General features: G+C 43.9%; 1 protein-coding gene across 3 annotated transcripts in view; it reads right to left on the bottom strand.

The window, feature by feature from the left end:
- AFF2 (ALF transcription elongation factor 2) overlaps positions 1–23,333 on the bottom strand; it is a 724,912-nt gene extending 701,579 nt beyond the window's left edge. For all 3 annotated transcript variants that reach the window (XR_011023576.1, XM_068251015.1, XM_068251016.1), the window contains exon 1: positions 23,094–23,333. Coding sequence is in view for 2 of the 3 variants with exons in the window: in XM_068251015.1 (XP_068107116.1) it covers positions 23,094–23,140 (47 nt within the window). In the remaining variant the exon portion in view is untranslated. The remainder of the gene's footprint in view (positions 1–23,093) is intronic.
- Positions 23,334–25,281: the final 1,948 nt, after the last annotated feature.

Genomic DNA, 25,281 nt, shown 5'->3' with positions numbered 1-25,281 from the left:
AAAAAGTAGTCCACAATAAATAAAGTTGTTCATTTGTTATTAAAAACCTTCTGGGTCTATGTATACATTTATATGCACAAGAAAAAAGGAAAATATCTTTGTTAGTGTGTACACACACACACACACACACGCTTAAAAATACCCTCTTCACATTGCACTTTTTGGCTATGCTCAGCACAGCCAAGCATGTCATACTGTCTCCATACTGTAGTAGATTCAACAACTGGAGTCAGAATTCTGGAGGTCTGGCATCCCATGTAATCGTCCACCCCACCGTTGTCACAAATGGACCCTCTGAACATATCAAACACTCCCCTCTTTGTATGACCGTGGCTGCACAGCACCTGAGGGAGTATGGGTGCACCTGCGCAGTAAGCCAAAGACTATTACCCATACTTGTGCAGATGCAGTATGGCTGCGCTCATTTACAAAGCGGAGCACAGCCGCGAACTGTCAGAGGGCCCTAGGCAGCAGCGGTGGTCCGGAGGAGGATATGAGAGTAGGAGCCAGAGGCTTCCTCTTTTTAGATAGGTATACAACTTGCTTTATTTTTAGCTGCCTCAGGTTCCCTCTTTAAGACAAAACAATACACTGAAGAATGTAAACACCAACACTTACATTTCATGTTCAGTTCTGCTTCTGCCTGGACTTGCACATCAAGACTGGCAAAAAAGGCGCAAGAAATGTGGGTGCACCATGCACTGCCATAGGCCGTAATGTGAATTACAGCTAGAGCGGCGCTCAGGAAGTAGTTTTGGTGCTGTCAAAAGACTGAGCCCAAATTACTATAAACACAGCGTAATTCGCCCCCCCCAGCAATAGCTGGCAGTGGAATTAAGTCTTACCCCTGAGTCCACGGTGGCCGGGGGGAGGGGTGGGGGGAATAGTAATTAATGCCGCCCAGGACTTTTGCAGGAGTAAGGTGAGCTGTTTTTCGTTTTTCTTCTGCACTCAAATTTCCTAGCGTCTTAATAACATGCATGCCTTGTGCATTACTAAGATTCAACAAAACCATGGAGCAAGCAGGAAGGAAAGGCACTCTGCATCTATCCAGAAGTTACAGCTGCAAAATACTCAGGCGCCAATGTACACTTAAAGTTGGGGTGCACTGATGCTATATGCATTACTGCATGTGAACGCACACCCAATATAATTGTATGGGCAGGCTTACAAGCCTGCATTGTAACAGAAAACATTCTCTACACCCCGATGGGGAACTCCAGGCTTGGACATCCAGATCCATGCCAGTGTTTAGGATGGACTGAGAAAGAGAGGAATACGTTGTACTTGATGGACCACACCTTTCCCGATTCAGACCCATCAATTAATTTGAGCTGTGTCAAAAAATGTATGAGGACCTCGGCCCTCGAAGGACCGGTTTGACATCCCTGATCTAATGTGTTTCTGGATAACTTGCAACAGCGTGCATGTTACACAGCAATTCTATCTGCTACAAAAAATAACGTGCATGTGATAAAACACAGAGCATCCATTGCATTTCCCCTTGTTGCAGCAAAGTTTACGCAACCCTGGTGGTCTCTTATTATTGTTGATTTATAAAGCGCCAACATGTTTTGTGGCACTGTACAAAGTAAGGAACAAACTTGGGGTACATAATACAGATGATGGTATACACCCAATATGCAAAAAAAACAAAAACACAGAATCAATATAAAATACACAGAATCTCTTATGGCTGTTTTATATCTTGTTGCTGCATTGGCTTGGACTAAAAATATACATTAGTCGATCCAATAAGTGTACTGCAGCTCAAAATAGATATTGTGTGGATGTGCATATATTTGTGCGTTCGCCACTGAGAAATGGATATGGATTCCCACGTGCATCATATTTGCTTGTTTTTTTAATAAAATAAGTGTGTCAAATATTCAAATTAAAGACATATTAAAAAGGGGACATGCATGCACACATCTACAAACACTACAATAAAATATGGCATCCTTAAATAGTACTAATTGACTAAGTGAAAGACAGGCCTGAGTGTATTGACATGACCAATAACTCCAGAATAGTAAACTGTATATATACTAAGCAAACACTTGTCCATCCTGGCTGCGGATTCCTTTGGATTTGTATTGGTTACAGGCGTTTCCTGGCAGTAAATGGATTAATACTTCATTCTTGTCTTAACAATTCAAGATTTCTTGTTTAAACCAAGGATTTCTTTGTGATAGTGAGAACTTAAAGACTCTGCAATAGAACACTGAACATTGTTTTGACAAACATTAAATCCCCTCACAAATCAATGAAAGCAACTTTTATCCATCTTTCCATCTTCAATACAGAGATCGTATTTTTCTGGGTCTACAGTGCTTCCCATAGGAGAGCTACTGACCATTCCTGTAGGAACACTCAACTAGCGTAGTCCAGGGCACTCTGACCTTACAGCAGTAGACTCCCAGGTACAAGGTTCAAGTATCCAACTTCAGTCAAAACAATATCTGCACGGAGTTTGTTTGCTCTCCCTGTATTTGCATGGGTTTCTTTTAAGCACCCCGGTTTCCTCCCACACCACAAAAACATTTAGATAAATTGTCTGGTCACCCCCCGCCCCCCTCAAAAAAAAAGTGGTTAAACTATTATATAGAAACAGTAGGCATTAGAATGTGAGCCCTTCTGAGAGATAGTTAGTGGTGTATAAACTCTAAAGTGCTGGGAAAGATGTCAGTGTAATAATAACAACTGAAACATTACTGTACTTGTTCCATAATACACCTTCACTGAGCTGTGCATCTCTTCATTTACCACATAATCTTATAGCTGCCTCATCTCCATGTTATACAGGCAAACTAGACTACTTGTTTAAGTCAGGACATCTGTGGTAGCTAGTTTCATTACGTGTCTTGTCAGTGTCACTGCACAAATGCTATATGTAAGCCGGTACTAGCACATATTACACCCATATGCTTTAACCACAGATTAAACGTAAACAGCCTTAACCACATTACTGGCATGTTATGTGTAAAATAATGATATGCCACCCAGGGCTGTGGAGTGGGTACAAAAATCCACCAACTCCGACTCCTCAGTTTAGGATTCTACAGACTCAGATTCCCCTAATTTGCATATTACAATCTTGTTGACTGAAAGTATGTAACATGAAATTCTTCTCTTAACTGCCAACGCTTAGGAATTTTAAAAGACAAGTGAAGTGAGAAGGTTATGCAGACTGCCATATTTATTCCCTTTAGTCATAGACTAAAACTAGTCCTTGGTAAGAGTACTTAAAAAAGGTACAGACCAGAACAAAGAACATCTATCAGGCCCTAGGCAATGTAACTGTGGGTACATGTAAGAATGATGTGCAGGTACTCTGCATGGGGAACGAGGCGATTCTTCCTTTATTACACATTTTTCATGCACAATCTGAACATGGTTCAGGCCCTAGGCAATATAACTGTGGGTACATGTAAGAGTGATGTGCAGGTACTCTGCAGGAGAATGAGGCGATTCTTCCTCTATTACACATTCTTCATGTACAATCTGAACCAGGTTTATGGGTGAAAGAAAACACCTCTGTGTTCAATGTGCACAACATTCTCAGTGGATTCCCTGCAGCTCTGTGGGGAGTGCATATGTAGAGTATAGTACTACTATGTAACAAAGTAAACCTGAGACAAATGAAATTAAAGTTTTATACATACCTGGGGCTTCCTTCAGCCCCCTTCAGGCTAATCAGTCCCTCGCTGTCCTCCTCCACCACCTGGCTCTTCTGCTATGAGTCCAGGTACTTAAGCCAGTCTGGCGTAGTGCGCATGCACACACTCCACCCCCGGGAGCGAACTACACCTGCGCAGCACTATTGCGCAGGTGCAGAATGCTCGGGGCTGTGGCCGAACTGCGCTGACTGGCTGAATTACTGGGGACTCATAGCAGAAGATCCAGGTGGTGGAGGAGGACTGCGAGGGACTGATTGACCTGAAGGGGGCTGGAGGGAGCCCCAGGTGTGTATAAAAAAAAACAACTTTACTTTTCATCCGTCTCAGGTACCCTTTAATTCGTTGTCACCAAACCAAATTTTAACAACATCTCAAATTATTTGATTTCATGGGCAAAGGGAGTGCATACATTTGCATAAATCCGCATCAACGCAGAATTATTTCCATCTCATTGACCATCTCAATTAGTGACATGGCTACACATCAGGCTTTATTCTTACAGCATAGATGTTATTTAGTATATATGAGATTCCTGTGTACACATCATATATACTGTACAGTCACAATCACATATGTATATCTGACTTTAAAAATATGGGGTGCATTTTTTCCTGACCGACTCCAGGCACCCAAAATTACTCTGACTCCTCGACTGACTCCACAGCCCTGATGCCACCTGTGCATGTCTCATAATTTCATTTTCAGGGCCATAATTCCTATTAAGTACATTCTTATTGGTGTCAGGGAAAGCCTTTACCTGGGGGCGACAGAATTCGAGGCTCTTGCCTAAAGGCACTGCTGTTGAGGGCACCTGTTTTATAGTACGTATTTCTGCTAACCCTTCCATATCACTACCATATCTATATGTGCTCTTTTCATGGTCTATATCCCTAGTGACTAACCTAAAGAAGCCTGTGAGCCGCACTGCGCCCTTCAGTACCTACTGTACAGCTCCTAGACCAGCTGACCCATAAAAAAAAATTCCCAATATTGTTAAGACTTGTTGATAACTGGAACATACAGCACACATGTGCAGGTTCCCTTTAAAGTATAGGTACCCCTTAGGGTCTTGTACACCTTGATAAATTTAATAAAGAGGAAAAAAATACCGGTATATTCTGGCGTATAAGACTACTATTTAAACCTTGAAAATCTTCTTAAAAGTCAGGGGCCGTCTTATACGCCAGGTGTCATTGATGCCGGGTGATACGCCCTGTCCCGGTACTCGGATCTTGCTGCAGAGGACTGTAGTGAAGCGGCGCAGGCTCAGATGTGCAAGATCTGAGAGGCAGAGAAGGAGGTAAATAGTATACAAGGGTAGGCCAGAAGGGTGAAAGAGGCGTGTTTTATGGGCACAGCGCAATCTATTCTTCCATACCGCTCTGATAAACAGGGAGAGCTGACCAATCCGCTTAGGGAGAGGGTGAGTTGACCAATCCAACCAGTCAATCGCCTATATACTGTTCTATACTGGGTACCACATACAGTGCAGCACCAGTATCTGTTCATACATAGCAACAGTATAGGATGGGGTTTTATTTGTTTTTTTATTTGGTGTGCGTTGGAAGAGGGGTAGTCTCATACGGTGAGTATATCCCAAATTCTATATTTTAACTAGAAAAGCTGTGGGGTCGTCTTATACGCCGGAAAATATGGTGAGTAAAAATGACCATAGTAAAGCAGATTGCAGGTGTATATGTCAGTGTAATTCTTCATAAACACTTTCACCTGTTAATTAAAAAAAAAAAAAAATCACTACAAAAAAAAAAAAATCCATCTCAATTTTCAATATTATAAAAATAAACAAATCAGAGGGATAGAATGGTTCACAATGCTGGTTCATAATGGAATATTGTGAAGTTCTAGAATACAAAAGTCGACACCTGCTTTGTGTAAACATAGAATTAAAGATGCTTTTCTCATTGAAATAATTAAGTCAGCTGAACTAGATGCAGTGTCTAAGCAGGTGTCAATAATCACAGCACTGCCTCCCTCTCAGATTATTGCCGTTAATTAGATGCTGGCATATCCAAATGACATCTGTCAGGATTTTTGGTTGAATGCTACATCAAGCCCCTAAACGTGGGAATGTCTTTGTTGGTCTGAAGGTTAGGAATAGGATAGACCATTCTACACAGCATTGACTCATACCTATATTTTGGCAACACTATTTTCTTCTAGAAGCCCAATTTAATGCAAGAGAATAATAAATGTTTTGCCATGTGTTCTCAACCACACAAGCCTTTTCTACCATCTCACCACTGTGGTATCCGGCCAAAATCTGCAGTGCGTCTACCTCCCGTTTTCATGGAAGCAAACATAGGATTAACATCCTGTGTCTACAAATTATCTGCTCTGCCGAGGCAGCCAACTGGCACAGCTGAGAGATCAAATTAAACTTATGAATAATCCCAGATGAGAGGGAATTAGACAGGATAAACTCTCTATATACATACAGGGTGAATCTCTCTATGTTTTTCTTCTGTCCTGTGTAAGAGTTCTGGCCCACTTTATATAATAATAATAATAATAATAATAATAATAATAATAATAGACTGTTGAGAGAGTTAGATTTATACTTTAGGATGGACATGTCCCAAAAATGCAAGCAGCAAGTATCAATACTGACACATTGTACTGAAAAAAGAAGAGGTCCAGATTAATTCAGCAAAGGGATGCATTTTTGTTAGGCCAATACCATAAGGAGTGCAGTGTCCTCAGTACCAATCTTGTGTCCATGATGGCAGGGTGATAAATAGTAATGGCAACATTGTTTTTAAGATCTAAGCGTAACAGTACATTGTGCACCTACTGCACAGCCATGTTTCTGTTTCCTGACAGCCTGTGGGATGCTACAAATGTTAAACTGAACAATGGAATGAACAGATACAATCCACATCCATCCAGGCCAATGTTTATACAGGAATTAATGAAGGCTTGGCTCACATTCTATTGCAGTTTAATACATAATATTATGATAAGTTGTGAACAGAACAGGCAACTCCAAGGGTACTCAAAGCTAATATTTGTTTTCCATGGGTTTAGGATATGGTATCGGTTGAAAAGGGCGCCAGAGCAGCCTGTGTAAAAAGGGTGCTGCAATAGATTTTCATGCTATTTGACGCGATTAGCGTCTATAAGCGGTGAAAAGGACGCCCTTTATTTTATTACAGCTATATCATGGAAATGGTTGAGGCTACAATACAGGACTATAAGCCCTTCATTTTGCAGCTACAATAAACTCACTGAATACCGTTTATATCTTTGACATAAAATGCAGCTACAACAATCACACCAAATACCAGCTATTTTTTTTTTTAAATCACAGCTACAACGATTTCCCTGAATAATGTGGTTAAGTGGTTAAGGTTAGGCACCACCATGGAGAGTTTAAGGTTAGGCACAACCAAACAAAATCATGTTTGTCGGCTACATCCAGCAACCTTTTATAAACAAAGTCACATTTATCGGCTACTCTCCCTACTTTGGTTGAACCCAGGAGTATCTTTGTGGACATCATACTTACTGACTGATTTGCAGCTACAAAGCCCCATGCATGGCAAAAATCAGTATTACTGCTTCAGAAGGGACAACTGAAGGGACCTTTTATGCCCATCTGTATTCCAAATTATATGGCCTTAAAAAACCCAAGATCATGTTCCTAATTAGAAACACACTAAAGTAACAGTCTCTAACTTAAAGCTAGGATTTAAAGGTGATTGGCCTAAGGTAATTTTTAATGAAGTAATTAAGTCAATACATCCTGCATACACCATAATGAAAAATATTTTGGCAGAAAATTATAGATTTTGTCCCATTCACAGAACCATTCCTGCATGGCTTGGCTAAGTGTTTCTGATTAAACCTTAAGCATTAACCAGCTGTAGAAATGTAAACTGGTTATGAAAATCTATAACTTGTAGTGATGTAACCTGTTATATAGAGCACAAGGACTTACAGAGGCCTAATTCATAAAGTACCAAAGTGGAAGTCCGGGCAAATCCTTCTGTTTTAGGCTTCTTGCACACCAAGACGTTGTGTTAGGTGGCACGTTAAGGTCGCATAACGTGCACCTAACACAACGTATGGTGCTGCAAAAGCCGACGGTAGAGTGAGCCGCGTTAGGCTGCTCGATGCCCATAATATCTCCCAGAGTGGCGCTGATTGGCCAGCGGGACCACGTGATGCGGAGCGAGACACTCCGCATCACGTGGTCCCGCCGGCCAATCAGCGCCCGCCAGTGCAGTGAATATTAAGTAGCCATGTGCGCGGCTACTGTAGCTGGCTCTCCCCGCCTCCTCCGCCCCCCACTGCGCATGTGCAAACAGTCTAACGCGGCTATAGCCGCTCCAACGCCGTAGCATGCTGCACTTTGCACAGAACGTGCAGCGTTACATGTAACGCAACGTGGGCTGTGTGAACAGCCCACTTGTGTTACATTGCTGTGCGTTGGGGGAGCGTTACAGGCGCACTAACGTGCGCCTGTAACGTCTTGGTGTGCAAGCAGCCTTAAAGTAGAATTTTAGACTGGTATATAAATGTAAAAACTGTTCCTAAATCCTTATTGCCCCAGTGTTCTCCCCAGAGCCTGTTAGGTGGGCGGAGCACCCGGCTAGTCTCACCTCCTGCCCAGCTGTGATCACCAATTACAGTCTGCAGCAGAATTTCTTCCTGTACACTCAATGCAGTGAGCAGCAGCTGTGTCATTGGAGCTGGCTGCCGTCACTCACTATCTCTGCCCTCCCCTCAGCTCCTGCATATCCGTGATGTAGAGGGGCGGAGAGAGCCTGGTAACTGAAGTTACACAGGCACCGCGGAAACGTCAAAGGAGCTGGAGCTATTGAATCCCCGATCTGCTAATTAGAGCAGAGAACGGGATTGTTCTCCTCCTCCAGCCAGTCTTCACATCACAGCAAACTCCCCAGCATGTGCTCCAGTCTCGCAGATCAGAAGTCAGATAGGGAAGATTGTGGAGCAGCATTCATTGCTATCAGTCTGCAGACCTCCTGCAGTGTGCTGAGCAAGTTACAGAAGCTGTGAGAGTGCTGCATTCTACATGCAATAAGATTCATATTTAGAAGGTAGTTCTAATTGCAATCCTCTCCTCTCTGACCCACACTTTTTCTGAGTGTCTTTCCCCTCCCGGTCTCCATTTTCCACACTTGCATACATTTGTTTCCTTCTGCCTTTAGTCTGTCTCTCACTCACTCTCCCTCTCACATGCCTTCTCCCTTTTTTTCCTTTCCCAGTCCTTTTTTCCCCCTCTAGTGCACATAGACAAACAACAAGCATGTGTAAATCAGGTTTACTACCACGTTGGCTAAAACTATTGTGAGACTTTTTTTGGATGACATAACTGAAATATCTGTGGGCATGTGTGGTTTTGGGCCTAAACTAGTTACCCTGTCTACATCCCTGTCTGCTCTTAATCCGGCTTCGGCAACAAACTTATCTGAATGCCCACCCCAAAAGCACCACTCAATGCGAGATCATCCAGTGTAACCCCCATCAGCAGTTCCCAGCGTGATTCCTCCACCCGGTAGTACCCGGCGTGTACCCACCTCCTCATTCAAAAGCACCCAGCATTATTCCCCCCCCCCCCCCCCCCCACCTAGAAGTGGCAGACTGTGGATATTCATTGGCACAAAGCAGTAAGCACTACAGCAGAAAAATCTATTACAATACCAAAAAGCACCACTGTTCAACTCTCACCAAGTCAGGCAAAGTATATGTCTTTATAGATCATCAAAAACAGAGATATTATGCACATATCAGCAGTCACTTGGAAACTGTAGCCACACGTGGTGAAAGTATCCACAATAGGACACTCAACACTCCAAGCTCTAAGCAAACACTTGGAGATGGCTAACAGGGACTCTTCCCTACACTTCTATTTGGAAATGGTTTATACTAGCTAGATATAAGGAAAGCAGCAGGGTACCACCAAGGCTATCTTTGTGGTCTTCAGCTCTACGCTATAGTAAATTAACCCAAAACAGGACATATAAGACCTAAACCCAACAGCAAACTAACATGGAGGCTGCCATACACCCCCTACTAGCTGCACTGGACAGACACCAGTAGGATGTATAGCATGATTCTAAGCTGTGTGTCTGCTTATTTGCAGTCAGAAACTACAGTGGACATATCCACAATGAAATTCAGTAAAGCAGTAGATTAAGACCTAGAGGCTGCTTTACCTCCCTCTACGTGCCATGGGCAGTATGACACCAGTAAAGCCTCATACACACGCCTAACTAAAGTCGATTGAGGAGGCCAATAACGACCACCTTGGATGAAAGTCAGGTGTGTGTACATAACCATCTGGCCAACAAAGGCTGATCGGCAAGCAAACTGCCCAGCAGATAAACTTCCTTGAAGACCCCGCTCCCCAGCGAGATGTCCTGCATGCGCCGTACCATCGTACCTCCGCAGCCCCCCCCCATCTAGCAACATAACGCTTTTTTGTCAGCTACACAGCTAATGCGCATCTATACAGGCCGGCCCAGTATTGTCACCCAAAGGGGATCTAGTCCTGATCCCTGACATCAGTTATGAGGTGTGTGCGCACCTTAAGCTGCATGGCAGGCTTCCAAGCCTCATCAAGGCTATCTCTGTGTCTGTATTTCAATGATACAGTGTAGACAGTACACAGGCAGAAATAAAAACAATTGTTGATCTAACTCTCTTCCACTTTTGCACTCTAAATAAAATTCCATTCCTGGAAGTTGGGGCTTAACAGTAAAGTAGATTCAGTTCTCTTTTTTTATATTTTACAAAAATATTCTAGAACATAGCTGTGCATTTAGTTATAAAAATAAGTCAGGACAAGCAGTTCTTCCAATGTTTTACTTCAGTAACTGTAGCCCGTTCTATAGAATGGCATGGTATGCAGCTAAGCTGGAGAGGGAACAGTTCACCTTTGTATGAGGGGCAGTAAGTTGAGGAAATATATTAGCAGTGCATGCTGCTGTGGTGTGCACGGTGTTCTCACTCACACGCATATACAGAAGAGAAACCTGGCCTGCAGATGCCGTTCTCTGCTCTCTGACAGCCACACACAGACCTTTGAACTTACTATTTATATAACAGTTTAGAGAATTTGTGTCTCTTCCTGCGCAACTGCCAGTTTGCAAGCTCTGTTGTAATGAGGCCACTTGCAAGACATTACACACAAGTAAAAGCAATTGATTTGTTTTTTCTTGCCAGAATGAAATCCTTCCCCTCATTTAACAGCCGTTGATGCGGCAGCTAGGGCTAATTTGGTTTTAAGAATCTGAAGAAACTCCTTTTAGGAGCGGGAGCTCTTGTTTATTTCAGACCGGTGCCATAAATTGTGTGGGATTTTCACAATGGCCACACGCCATAACAAAATGCACTGATGGGTTATAGCACTAGCAGGAAGTTTTAAATCATGGCGAAACCATCCACTACGGGCTATAGCACCAGAACTCTAATAAGCCAGCTGGTCTTCCCTTACATGCATCCTTTTATTCCATCAGACTGTGTATACATTGTATCAACTGTGTACTCTAGTTAAACATGTAAATGTAGCGCGTAAAGCATTGCTAGGACCTGCCATGTGGGGCACATGCACTAGTTCTGTATAGACACATCGCTAGCCTGTAAAGCTTGCTTTGCGGTACTCGTGCATCCAAATAAACCCAGTCATGCCAATGCACAGCAAAAGGAGGTTTGGATAAAGTATGCAAAAGATTGCATTATTTCCCCGCACACAAATCAGAAGCAGCCTAACAATTTAATTTGGATGCGATTCCACTTCTGAATCTGTGTCCTGGGAAATTGAATCAATCGCACCCAATGGAAGTAGGCTTGGGACTACACATACATATGTTTATCCCATCATGTTGCAGGTCATTTCAGGTACCCTCTATAGCAGGTGTGGTGTCGATATGCCCTAGACCAGGGATGTCAAACCGGTCCTTCGAAGGCCGAGGTCCTCACACATTTATGACAGTTAAAATGAATTGATGGGTCTGAATCAGGAAAGGTGTGGTCCATCAGGTAGAACACATTCCTCTCTTTCTTAGTCCATCCTAAACACTGGCATGGATCTGGCCCTCCGGGCCTGGAGTTCGACACCTGTGCCCTAGGCCCTGCTGAATCCCCTAAACATGGCGTAACAATCACACCTCATCACGCTAGGGCCATGTTACTCGAGCACAATAAAACTTTCAGTCTCAGAAAAAGCTGCCGGTTTCTGAGGCATGTGCAGCTGCTCTATAATATTGCTCTGACCTGCCTGAAAGCGGTGCCGAAAGCTCCGAAAAGGACTGCACCATTCTCCATCTGGACTGCACATTTAATTTAGTACCACAGCAAGCAATAGCCAAGAGAAAGGGGGAGGTGGAACATAAGTCAACTATTGATGCCTGCAGTACTAAAGTAAATGGGCCTCCATAACAGGGAACAGTATACCCCGTACAGAGAATGGTGCGGTCCTTTTCAGAGCGTCCTGTGCTGCTTCCAGGCAGGGCAGTGCAATATTATAGGACAGCTGTGCAATATTATAGGACAGCTGTGCATGTCTCCGAAGCCAGCTGTTTATCAGCTGTTTTGGAGACAAAATTCTATTGGGTATGAATAACGTAGCCCTAGCGGAATAACAAGTGACTGCTACATCATGATGTTTAGGAGACGCTTATGATCTAGTGCAGTGCTTCCCAACCCTGTCCTCAAGTACCACCAAGAATCCTTGTTTTGCAGAAAACCACATTCACAGGTGATGTAATTAGTCTATCAGTAGAGCTGATTAACTACCACTGTTGGTGGTACTTGAGGACAGGGTAGGGAAGCCCTGATCTAGGGCATACAGACTCCACACCAGCCATTCATCCTAAGGGAGAGGGTCAAGTCTGTATGTAAGTGGGTGGCTGATGAAACAAAGAGCTTGAGCAGTAATGTAATCACTCATTCATCACTGGATTCGCACTATCTAGGTAAGTATAACAACTTTTCTGGTAAGTGAAGGTGGTGAGGGTGTGGAGGCTGAAATCACAAAAGTTTGGACTGTAAAAATAAAGCTATACTATAAATTAGCACAGAAAAGGAGAAACACTCCATCCCACCTTCATGTAGGCCTAACATGAAAAACACACCTGCAAAAGACAATTTGATTTCTTCAAATCACTGAAAAAAATGGAGAGGACAATTTAACTGGTACAATGCAAATGCCAAAGTAGTGCAGATGCTCAGTGAAACCAATCAGAATCCTTGATCTGAGCATCTGCTTCACTCCTGCACTAGGTTTGCTCCAATTTTCCTTGTGCTGGTTTTGATAAATTAGCATTAGAGATGTTCCATCAACCAAATAGCTACCATTTTAATCCTTGCATCAATTTTCTGTACGTGTCTAGATAACTCCATATGGTTTCTATCATCACTCTCTCAGTTGTCTATAATATGAGCCTGGGAAATGCAGGCCAGACAGCATGATGAGTGGCTGGAGCACTAGCCTCTCTGTGGCCACTGCAGCCTCACATGCACACACTGGAGCGTGAAGTGGAGGATGCATAACACAAATCATGTGACAAAAGGCTGCTCTCTGGCTCCAGAGCCCTTTTAGGTGCCCGATAAATCAAAGCTTTCCAGGATTTTATATAACTCAGGTTAAAGGAAAGCCATCAGGTCAGTGGAACAGTGATGCATGATGGTTTTATTTTTTTTGGCCACACGTTGGAAATGATGGCCTGCAAAGATCTTTTAATGGTGTCAGTATAGGATTTTGAGCACAATTACAATACAATCATTTTAACTAGTGTTAAATGTGATTTAAATATTATAATTTTTAGGAAGTGGATGGTTGCTATGAGCCAGTCCATATAGGCCCACCATGCTGCAGGTGTAATTAGTCACAGAATGCTAGAAACAAAACATATTGCCTCATGCACTAAACGGAGGTCCTACAAATTCTCACAAATGGTTTCCTGATACATACATGGATTAGGTTGACAGGCCAGCTCTGTAGTGTGACCCTAGACCACATCAACCCTTCCTACATAGGTGAGAACAGTGTCTGGAGGCATTTAGAATTGAGGAAAACTCAAGGGGCCCCCAAATACACCTACCGTACTTATGTTTGTAAGCATTGTCATCCTTTAAAGGTCCTTTGGGCCCACAAAACTATTTCTTACAATGATCTCACATTCTCAATAACCTAACCTGGCATCCTGTATTATTTATCCTCCCAAACACTGTTTATTTGGCTGGGTTTTATATAGAATATATATTTTACCGATGCCTTTTTATGTGCATTCTGCTTGCATGTGGCGAGTTTTACATGCGGTTTACAGGTGTTTTCCTGCATTAAGAAGAAGAGAAGTTCTTCCCGATCTGTAGGCAATTATATATGCTATAAAAATGCATATAAAACACACTTTACATGCATTTCTACTGCAGGTGTGTTTTTTTATTAAAATAAGTTTAAAATGCAGCACGCACATTCCTCTTAAATTCACATCATGGTAAAATCATCATGTAGAAAAGGTTTTTCTTCTATTTATTTTTTTATGTAGCAGCACCGATGGACATAAATGAATAAACAGGGCTGTTCAATGTGGTTTGCACTGCTCATGCACACATTGCTACATAGTAGATTTATCAATGCAGAAAAAAAATGAAGTAAAATGGAGCAGTTGGCCACAGCAACCAATCAAAAACCTGTGTACGGATTCCTGTTTGAAAAATAAGCTTAAAGCTCCCTGCACACTGCAAATATCGATTTACGATTCCAATTTGCGATTCCGATTTTCCCTGGATGCTATCAAAAGAAAGATGCAGAAAAAAAGCAGCACGCAATTCCGATTAAAAATCGGAATCGCATGTGAAAATCTATTACAAATCGAAATCGCATGTAGTGTGCAGGGAGCCTTAAAGCAAACCTGAAGTGAAAATAATCTTATGAGATAGTGAATTGTATGTGTAGTACAGATAAATAGAACATTAGTAGCAAAGAAAGGAGCCTCATATCGGTTTCCAGTGCAGGAAGAGTTAAAACCCTTCAGTTTTCTATGCAAAAGAGCTTCTCTGAGCTATTCGCCCCACTGGGTGGAATACAGTCCTGATTTCTGAAGCACTTAAACAGCCAAGGAACAGTAAGAGACAGCTTGAGATAAGGTTTTACTGTAGGGAAGTTCAAAGGGTCATTTCTGTTTCATTTCATAGGTTAAAAGCGGCTTTAAAACTGCAACCGTGACAGTATGATGCAATAAAAAAATAAATAAATACATAACTGAAAATACAAATATGAGCCTCTGATTTGCTAATAATGTTCTATTCATTATCCGCACTACACATAAAATTCATTATATCTTGTTTTTTTTTGCTTCAGGTTGGTTTTAAAACATACCTAAAGCGAAAATAAAAAGGTAGAGGGAAGCCTCTGGATCCTATTGAGGCTTCCCTCTGTGTCAGAAGCCCACCAGTTACTGAGTGTGCCCCCCCCCCCACACCGGGCCGCGCAGCTCCTCTCCCTACATCATGGCCGCGCAGTAGCCACACAAATCCCTCTGTGTTTGTACAGTAGGACGCGCTCAGCGAGGAGGGACAGAAGAGCAGAAAGGGAAGCCTCAAGGGCCCATTCACACATGGAAGCTCAAAACGCCGGCGCTTCAGCGGAAAAAATCACTGAACACTGCGGCGATTTTTCCGCGATCGCGTTTAGCACTTCTATAGCACTGAAATGTGATTGCCGGGAAATCACCTGAAAATGATGCAGGCGACGTGTTTGCGTTTTTTTCGATTTTGGGTGATTTGCGGCGATTAGCGCAAATCGCCCAAGTAAGAGAAGGACCATAGGGTATTATTACACTAGCACTTTTAAAAAGCGCTAGCGTTTGAGCGTTTTTCCCGAAATTGCGGCAAAACGCTGTAGTGTGAATGGGCCCTAATAGGATCCTAAAGCTTCCCTCTATTTAGGTAAGTATCTCCTTTTGTACCCGAGCTTCAGCTTGGGTACACTGTAAACATATTCCTTTCCTTCTCTCTTCTTGTACATTGTGCAGCAAACACTGAGTATGGGAGCAAGACCTGCTGATGAGTCATTTCTAAGTATGGACAATATGAGTCACATGTTAATATTTGAACATGTTTACAGGGTACTTACACTAAATGTGAGATTAAAATAATGTAAAATTAGGTGCTAATTTATACTAAAACATAGTCTAATGCCGGAATTACACGATACAACTTCCTGTCCGATCGATGGGTAATCTGACGGGAAGTTGTATCGTATGTAAAAGTCCAAACTGCTCCTGATCGAAAAAAAAAGGACCCATTTTCCAATAACTTCCCAAAATCAATCCCTTTACAGATCAGAAATAGATCAGACTTGTCAAAAATAATTGTCCGATTCCATTTGATCAGATGAGAAGTTGCATCGTGTGTGCCCAACAAAAGTACTAATTTTAGCTTTATTTTAAATACAAGTGCTGTAGATCACTGCACTATTTACATTACAAAAATGAAGGAGTCACAAGGCCTGCAGTCCCATACTCAGCATCTGTCAATGCTATCAGCACTTCGGGAGAGGGACGATGAGTATAGAGAATCAATTTACAAATGTAGAAGCACTGGGGATAGTCAAAAAACATTTTTTAAAACAATGCTGAAGTGAATTGTAAAACAAAAGTTTGATACTTCTGTACTGAAAAAGCCTTTGAGTCCAGAGCAGGGGTCAGGAACCTTTTTGGCTGAGAGAGCCATAAACGCCACATTTTAAAATGTAGTTCCCTGAGAGCCATACAATATGTTTCAAATTGGGACAATGCGCATGCGCAGCAGAGGGGTCATGTCCCTGTTGCCATGGTAATGTGTACACAGTTGATCCTCTAGGCAGCGGAAGTGTCAGACACATCTTCAGCTTCTCTTGGGTTTCAGCAACATCAGCAATTTCCCTGAGAGCCAGACAGGAGAAATACCAACTAACAGCTTGTACAATAAGCTAGCTGACTTGGGGATTGATTAACTTTGTAGGACGAGATCCCCGCACTTTGGACAAATAGGCTGCTTGTCAAGTGACTGACAGCCTATTGGGTCACAGTGCAGGGATCTCATTCTACAAAATCACTGGACCTGACAGGATCCAGAGTGGGACAATTGGAACAGCTGTTCGTTTTGAGGGGAACGCAAGCAAGTTAGTAGTCCATGCTACAGCAGTAAAGTACTAGTACTTTAAAGTAAAGTACTTTGAAAATGTTACTTGCACTGTCACACTAAGCGGCGCCGCTTGAGCAGTGCAGCTTAGTGAATCAACCCCTAACTGCGAGCCAGATGTAGCCATCAAAAGAGCCACATCTGGCTCCCGAGCCATCGGTTCCCTACGCTTCACGAGTCCTTCTACATGTCACCGATTCAGACTTGGATCACTCTAAGGGCTCGATTCAGTAAACCGTGCTAAGTGTTAGCACGCCTGTGAAAAGCCCTATATCACACCTAAAGTTAGTTTAGGCATGATAAATTCACATCTAAAGACTTTAGGCGTGATAACTAGGGTGCTAACTGGGTTAGCAGCCATTACTAAATTTACATCGCACGCACAGTCCCACGCGCAAAACTTTGCGCGCGCACATCGAAAACAGCGCACCCGATGCGCCTATAAGGTCGCATTGGGTGCGACCTTAACGTCGCACCATGTGACGTTAAAGTCGCACCCAATGCGACCTTATAGGCGCATCAACGCACCGTTTTTGTCGCACCGCGATGCGACATTTCGCACACAGCGCGATGTGCGCACGCAAAGTTTTCAATGTGGGACTTTGCGCGTGATGTAAATTTAGTAAACGGTGCTAACCCAGTTAGCACCCTAGTTATCACACCCAAAGTCTTTAGGCGTGCTAACTGGGTTAGCACCGTTTACTGAATCAAGCCCTATATCTAGTTTACCGGAGAGCAGCACAATTGCACTGGGCCTGTGTGAACCATACTCACACATGCTCAGTGTGGTTGTGCATGTCTAGTGCCTCGACCCCAGCCGAAGATAAAGAGAGACCCAGAGGTTGATCGGTGGCATCAAGAGGGTTCCTAATAACGAGGTCAGTATCAAACTTTTGTTTTCAAATACACTTCAGGACAACAACAACAAAAAAAGTTAGACCACATGTAATACATACACAGCACAATGACTAGTTTACCATCAGTCTAGGCACAGTGTAAAAGCATGAACTGCACATATTAGTGTTTACATGTCTGTATCTTAAAAAAGATTAAGAGGCTTAAAGTGTACCTGAGAAGGTGCATATGCATTATTTATACTTACCTGGGGCTTCCTCCAGCCCCATGAGATGTGTAGGCTCCTTCGGCGCCCTCCCCAGCCGCTCTGTTCTCAAGTGGAAGCGGACTGTATTTCTGTAAGTCTTCAGGAAGGCTCTTGTGAGGCCGGGTATGCACAGAAGAGGGAGAATGGCCCGGACTGACAAAAATATCAGCAGCTACCATGGGAGAATGGAGCGATCAGGAGGATGGCAAGTGAGCACACACACACCTCATGGGGTTGGAGGAAACCCCAGGTAAGTATAAATAATGCAGTGTGAACCGTCTCAGGTTCACTTTAAAAGGGAACCTGAAGATACTTTTAAAGAAAAGTTTTACTTACCTGGGGCTTCTGCCAGCTCCCTGCAGCCGTCCTGTGCCCTCACCATCCTGGAACGATCTTCTAGTCCCCTGCCGCGGCTAAGTTTCGGTAATGCCGACTTGCAAGTCGACAGCCACTGCTCCTGCGTGGCCCAGACCGCATGCAACCTCGCTGCACATGTGCAGAACTGCAACGTGAGCGAGGACATGCGCGGCCAGGGCAACAATGAAACTCAGCCGCGACGGAGGACCAGAGGATCGTTCCAGGATAGTGCGGGCACAGGGTGGCTGCAGGGGGCTTGCAGAAGCCCCAGGAAAGTGAATTTTTTTTAAAGTATCTTTAGGTTTCCTTTAAAGCGTATCTGAAGTAAGGCAAAATATACACCAGATACTTACCTCAGTAGAGGGAAGCCTTTGGATAGTCCCAATGCTTTCCTGGTCGTCCTCTGGCCCACCGTTTATGCACAGGGTCCCTCTAAGCATGTTTGACAAGGGCTTGTCAAATATGTTTTAATGGCAACAACCCAATAGTGTGAGAGCGCAACCATATTGCACATGATGCAAGTTCGATCTGCCTCTACCCACCAGACCTAAACTACTGCTCATACATGGACCATACTCAAGTATGTGCAGTGTGGTTACGCTCATTCATTGACAGGAGTGCAGCCGTGATAAGGAGGGTCCCAGACAGCAGCAGTGGGGTCGAGGATAATCTTGGAAGCTTCTGGACCATTTAGAGGTTTCCCACTACTTAGGTAACTAACTTAATAATTATCTCCTCCTTTGCTTTCAATGCTTTTTTTTTTTAATTTGTGTTGGAAGTAGGGCATATTCATTGTTTTACAGGTTTTTTTTTTTCTTGTGAAATCCATTAGGTGCACTAATAATAAAAGAACAACCAGTAGCCGATACCACATTCCCACACAAATTGTTTATCTTTTCTCAAATAGTTCGTCAGGGGGTCTGTATGGCTGATATTGTGGGGAAACCCCTCCCACAGTGTGATGTCATGGCCATGTCCTGACATTGCTGTCTTTGAACCTCGGTGCATTTTGGGAAATAACATCCTTTTCCCATCTGCAAAGCAAGCCATGTCTCCCTCTGTGCATAGAATTCTCAGCTAACGAACATTCTGTACAGATTACCAGGCAGAACTAAAGAGGTCACCACCAGTAAAGAATTTCAAAATCCGAGAGAGGAAACATTTTACAATGGGCAAACACTAACTAAATCTATAAATTAATATTGTAAAAATTAAGCAATTTTATTCATTATGTTATTTTCACTACAGCTCCTCTAAGGTTTATGGATGTGTGGATGCCAGTGAGTGTTTGTCTAACTAGCGCATGATATTTATAAATGTACATCCTTTTTGCATCCTCTGCTCACAAACTTTTGAAGGAAAGCAAAGTGCTGTATATAAAGCTTCTAATGACCAATCAGAATTCATATCTTGCACATCTCGCTCAAATCTGATTGGCAGGACCAGGCCATTGCACTTTGCACATACCTCTCCCCTCTGTGCCTGCCTTGTGACCCTGCTGTCCATTACTCCCCTGCTAGATTTATCAGACAAAACAACCGCACAGGATTCCTTTGATTCAAGAAGCCCTAATTATGCTGGCTAATTTATATCTTATTCTGTAACGACTCTGGCGTAGACATTACAAATAGCATTTTCCATATAATTACCATCAGGCCTTGTTACACAAGCAACAGAAAAAAAATGACTATCACCGTAAGGAGGTTCAGCCACTGAAGAGAAAATAAGGATCTACACAATTATGCCAAACCAGAAAACCCCCTTAACGATGCCACATTCTTCTCGCAGATGATACAGTACACAAAATAAGTTTACAGTTTGTTTTTAGTAAGTAGTTAAAGAGGCCTTAAAACTTTACAATGCAGCCAGTGAAGGTCACAGAAGGGTTTCGGAAAACAACAAATCTTGAAGGGAAAACTGCAAGATCCAAGAGGTGTGTGAAAAGCCGCCCATAAAGGATACATCAGGTTATTGTAAAGCACGCGTAAAGGACACTGAGCCTGGAATGGCCATCAAACCATTCCTAAATAAAATAAGAAGACGTGTCCAATAGGTAAACAGCCCTCACAGCCTCACAGGAGCATTATAGCAGTGGAGAGACAGTGATTTCATCAGAAAACACGCCACTTATTTGTTCTCCACACATACAGTGATTCCAGTAGCATATTTCTTGCTGCAGTCACTAAGTCAACACAATAAAACAATGACACTTCACTTGGACCATAAACAATGCAGGGCTAGAGAGTGGGAAAAGAATGCACAGGGTTATCCTACCAGATAAGCTGGGTAATGAATTATACTGCCACAGCCATACACTCTCAATAACCACTGAATAAACGATCTGCTAGATGGAAGGACCACATTATACGTCCGAGCGTTCATCTCTGGAACTTTGAAAGCAAATCAGACGACATTACCTTCCGTTAGAATAAGATTGAGAAATAATGAATTTCCTCGTCGGCAGCAGCAAAAACAAACAATGCAGAACTGCTGAACTTACAATTCCAAACAACATATTCCAGAGAAAATAGAGGGGCATATTGGGAAAAATAATATACAGCCCGCAAAATAAATGAGGTCTTTAATACTTAAAATGATGTAGGCTGCTTGTTTCATCATTTTAGCAAGGCAGGCTCCTGGGTTTCAGGGGTGAACACACAGAAAAGATGCATATTACAGATGTCTATGGCAACAAAGAAGGCTATTGACAAAACAAAAAGATGTTGTGGAAATGGAATATATACAAATCACAGAAAGCTTTATGCGAATAACAAATGATAAAATACCACACGAAGTACAATGGTACTGAGTAGTGCAGTAACCCAGATTTCACCTGAGCACTCAGAACAATAAAAGATGATGTCTGAGCAGTTGCTATGGGTTACTGAAATGCACTGCTCCTATACTAGCCATACATGCATAAATAAAAGGCCTGGTCCATCAAACAATCGGTTACTGCCGAATCGGAAATCGATTGCGCAGGAGTGATCAATGGAACCATCTTGTCTTATGCTAGGTACACACGATGCAATTTTCGGACAGATTTCCTGTCAGATGGACTATTTCCAACATGTGCGATCTAATTTCCAATCGATTTTCCATAGCAGTCCACAGAAAATTTATCAGAAAATCGATCGGAAATAAGATCGCACATGTTGGAAATAGTTCATCTGACAGTAAATATGTCAGAAAATTGAATTGTGTGTACCTAAGCATAACCTCAGCAGAAATTATCGAGAATCGATCCAACCGCTAACACTGTACCGCAATAACACACAGCCACTGATCTCATGCCCGCTAGTGGAAAATTTAACGCAGCATCCGATACTCCTTTTGAATTGTATTGGAATCTGAATAGAAATTAATCAATTGGGTATATATGTGGCAACAGATCACAAATAAATTAAACCAAAGTGATCAAATCTGACCAAAGATTTGAATCATGTATGGCCAGTTTGCAATTAAGTAAATGAACCCACACCAATTATGTTTGCAAACATGAGCACCCAACCTCAAACATGTTTATCCAACTAGCCACCTCACTCATGGGTTCATCAGATAATCTGCCTGGTTTTGACATTAACACAGCTCAGTAATACATTCTTCTACCTCTAGCCAGAATAAGCCTTTCCTCAGACAGAATAAGCCGATAGGAATTTGCAGGTGTGTGGTACCATACAATCAATGCACCTGACAGACAGAGTGCTGGCATCTCAAACATGTCAACAACCTGTCAGCCAGTCCTGCAAGGGGGGGGGGGGATGCTGCAGACTTCACAGCAACTTTCCCAGCTGCTTGCTTTCAGATGGACAAAGGAGAACGAGGTGATAACCACATTTCCACAGGGTACCAGAAGAGTCATCCTGACACGTTCCCTCCACAGCACCAAGTTAACCAACAATTCCAAAAATCAAATACACAAAAGTATCATAGACAGATATTTAATGTTAAATCGTAAAGATTAATTGGTATTGATTATTAAGAATGCCATTGTTCTTTTAAATATCCAGCTAAAAAGCCCAATGAATGAAATGCACACTTTAAGCCTTTTAGGCTTAATGCATGATATGATTAACTGAAATATGCCACAAATATATATTATAAACAATTTACAAAGAGCCACTGTGTTTACAAACATACAGGCATAATACACAAATTACAAGCATATCATGGTGACATCAACTAAAGCAGGTCATACACTATACAATTCTTATTGCCCAATTAGACGACAGATTGGACAAACCGTCAAATTGGACAATAATTGCGTATCATCGGCACCACCATCCACCTGCGAACAACATAACATGATTGGCAATGGTTGTTGTTGTTGATGATGATGATGATGATGTGGATCGTATCGCAGATCGTATAGTGTATGACTGGCTAGCATAATGCAATCGTTTATCCAACAAACAATACAACATATAGATAGAATGATAAATAAAGCAAAGGCATTAACCATCAACCTGAGTTACAGCACTGATTGATGTGAACACACACCGGCGATTTAGCTAGCACACATTTCATGAGCCATCTCACACGTAAAGCCATTGCAATCTCATAGAGCGTCCGCACAAAGCCCGTTACACGGGAGGCTGGGGAGCCGCAGTGTGAAGGCATCCCGAAACTTCCCATGTAGCGCTGGGCTCGGAGCTGCCACCAGCCATCAGCCACACACACTGACAGCTCGCCCTGCACGCCGGGAACTCCGCGAAGTTACGCTGCGGCTCCGACACCCAACAAAGGTAACAGCAGCAGCACACAAGGATGGGGATACCTACCACTGCTGCTCCAGGTCCCAGTCACGGAAAAAGTCAAATAGATCCATAGCGGTGCCGGGAGAGTCAGGGCAGGTGAGCAGGCGGCATAGACGGAGCAGAGGTTGTGCCAGCAACGATGGCTGCCTCCCGGGGGCAGAGCGTGTCCGCCCAGCCAGGCTCTGTCTACACTGCGAGAGGCAGGCGGCTGCTGCTGCTGAGCGCTCCGGCTGCCGAGCTGGCTGGAGGAGGCAACTCAGCAGCAGCATCACACTGCGAGACACACACAGCGAGCCGGAGACCTGGGAGGAGGAGCCACACACATACACCACAGCGAGCCGGAGACCTGGGAGGAGCCACACACATACACCACAGCGAGCTGGAGACCTGGGAGGAGCCACACACATACACCACAGCGAGCCGGAGACCTGGGAGGAGGAGCCACATTCACACACACTACACAGCCAGAGACCAGGTAGGAGGAGACAACATACACCACAGAAAGCCTGAGATCTGGGAGGAGGAGTCACACATTCACCACAGAAAGCCTGAGATCTGGGAGGAGGAGTCACAAATACACCACAACAAGCCTGAGACCTGGGAGGAGGAGTCACACATACACCACAGCAAGCCTGAGACCTGGGGGGAGGAGTCACACATACACCACAGCAAGCTTGAGATCTGGGAGGAGGAGTCACACACATACACCACACAGCCTGAGACCTGGGGGGAGGAGCCACACACATATACCACAGCAAGCCTGAAACATGGGAGGAGCAACACGCATATCCCACAGCCAGAGACCTGGGAGGAGGAGCCACACACTTACACCACAGCAAGCCAGTCACCTGGGAGGATCAGCCAGACATACACCACACAGCCTGAGACCTGGGAGGAGGAGCTACACACATACAACACAGCGAGCTAAAGATCTGGGAGGAGCCACACACAAACACTACACAGCCAAAAACCTGAGAGGAGGAGCCACACACACCACAGCCAGAGACCTGGGAGGAGGAGCCACACACACACCACAGCCAGAGACCTGGGAGGAGGAGCCACACACATACACCACAGCAAGCCAGAGACCTGGGAGGAGGAGCAACACACATACCCCACAGCCAGAGACCTGGGAGGAGGAGCCACACACATACACCACAGTGAGCTGGAGACCTGGCAGGAGGAGCCACACACATACACCACAGCGAGCTGGAGACCTGGGAGGAGGAGCCACACACATACACCAAAGCAAGCCTGAGACCTGGGAGGAGGAGCCACAAACAAACACTACACAGCCAGAGACCAGGTAGGAGGAGACAAACACATACACCACAGCAAGCCTGAGATCTGGGAGGAGGAGTCACACATACACCACAGCAAGCCTGAGACCTGAGAGGAGGAGTCACACATACACCACAGCAAGTCTGAGACCTGGTAGGAGGAGCCACACACATACACCACATAGCCTGAAACCTTGGAGGAGGAGCCACACACATACACCACACAGCCTGATACCTGGGAGGAGGAGCCACACACATACACCACACAGCCTGATACCTGGGAGGAGGAGCTACACACTTAGACCACAGCAAGACTGAGACTTGGGAGGAGGAGCCACACACAAACACCACAGCAAGCCTGAGACCTAGGAGGAGGAGCCACACACATACACCACAGCAAGACTGAGACCTGGGAGGAGGAGCCACACACAAACACCACAGCAAGCCTGAGACACAGGAAGAGGAGGCACACACATGCAAGATGCTTTCCTTGCGTTGAAAGACATCCATGGCTACAATTACTAGGTAATGCCCAATAATGTTGATCCAGGGATTTTATCTGATTGCCATCTGGAGTCGGGTAGGATTTTTTTCCTTTTGGGGCTAATTGAACCATGCCTTGTAAGGGTTTTTTGCCTTCCTCTGGATCAACAGGGATATGTGAGGGAGCAGGCTGGTGTTTTACTTTGTTTTCTGGTTAAACTCGATGGACGTATGTCTTTTTTCAACCCAAATAACTATGTAACTATGTAACATACCCCACAGCCAGAGACCTGGGAGGAGGAGTCACACACATACACCACAGCGAAACTGAGACCTTAGAGGAGGAGCCACACACTTACGTCACACAGCTACAGACCTGGGAGGAGGAGCCACACCACATACACACGGCTAGAGACCTGGGAGGAGGAGCCACACACATACACCACAGC

This window comes from Hyperolius riggenbachi, chromosome 8, assembly GCF_040937935.1.
Source record: "Hyperolius riggenbachi isolate aHypRig1 chromosome 8, aHypRig1.pri, whole genome shotgun sequence".
NCBI lineage: Eukaryota > Metazoa > Chordata > Amphibia > Anura > Hyperoliidae > Hyperolius > Hyperolius riggenbachi.
The sequence above is the reverse complement of the archived record's forward strand: the minus strand, read 5'-3'. Positions and strand labels throughout refer to the sequence as shown.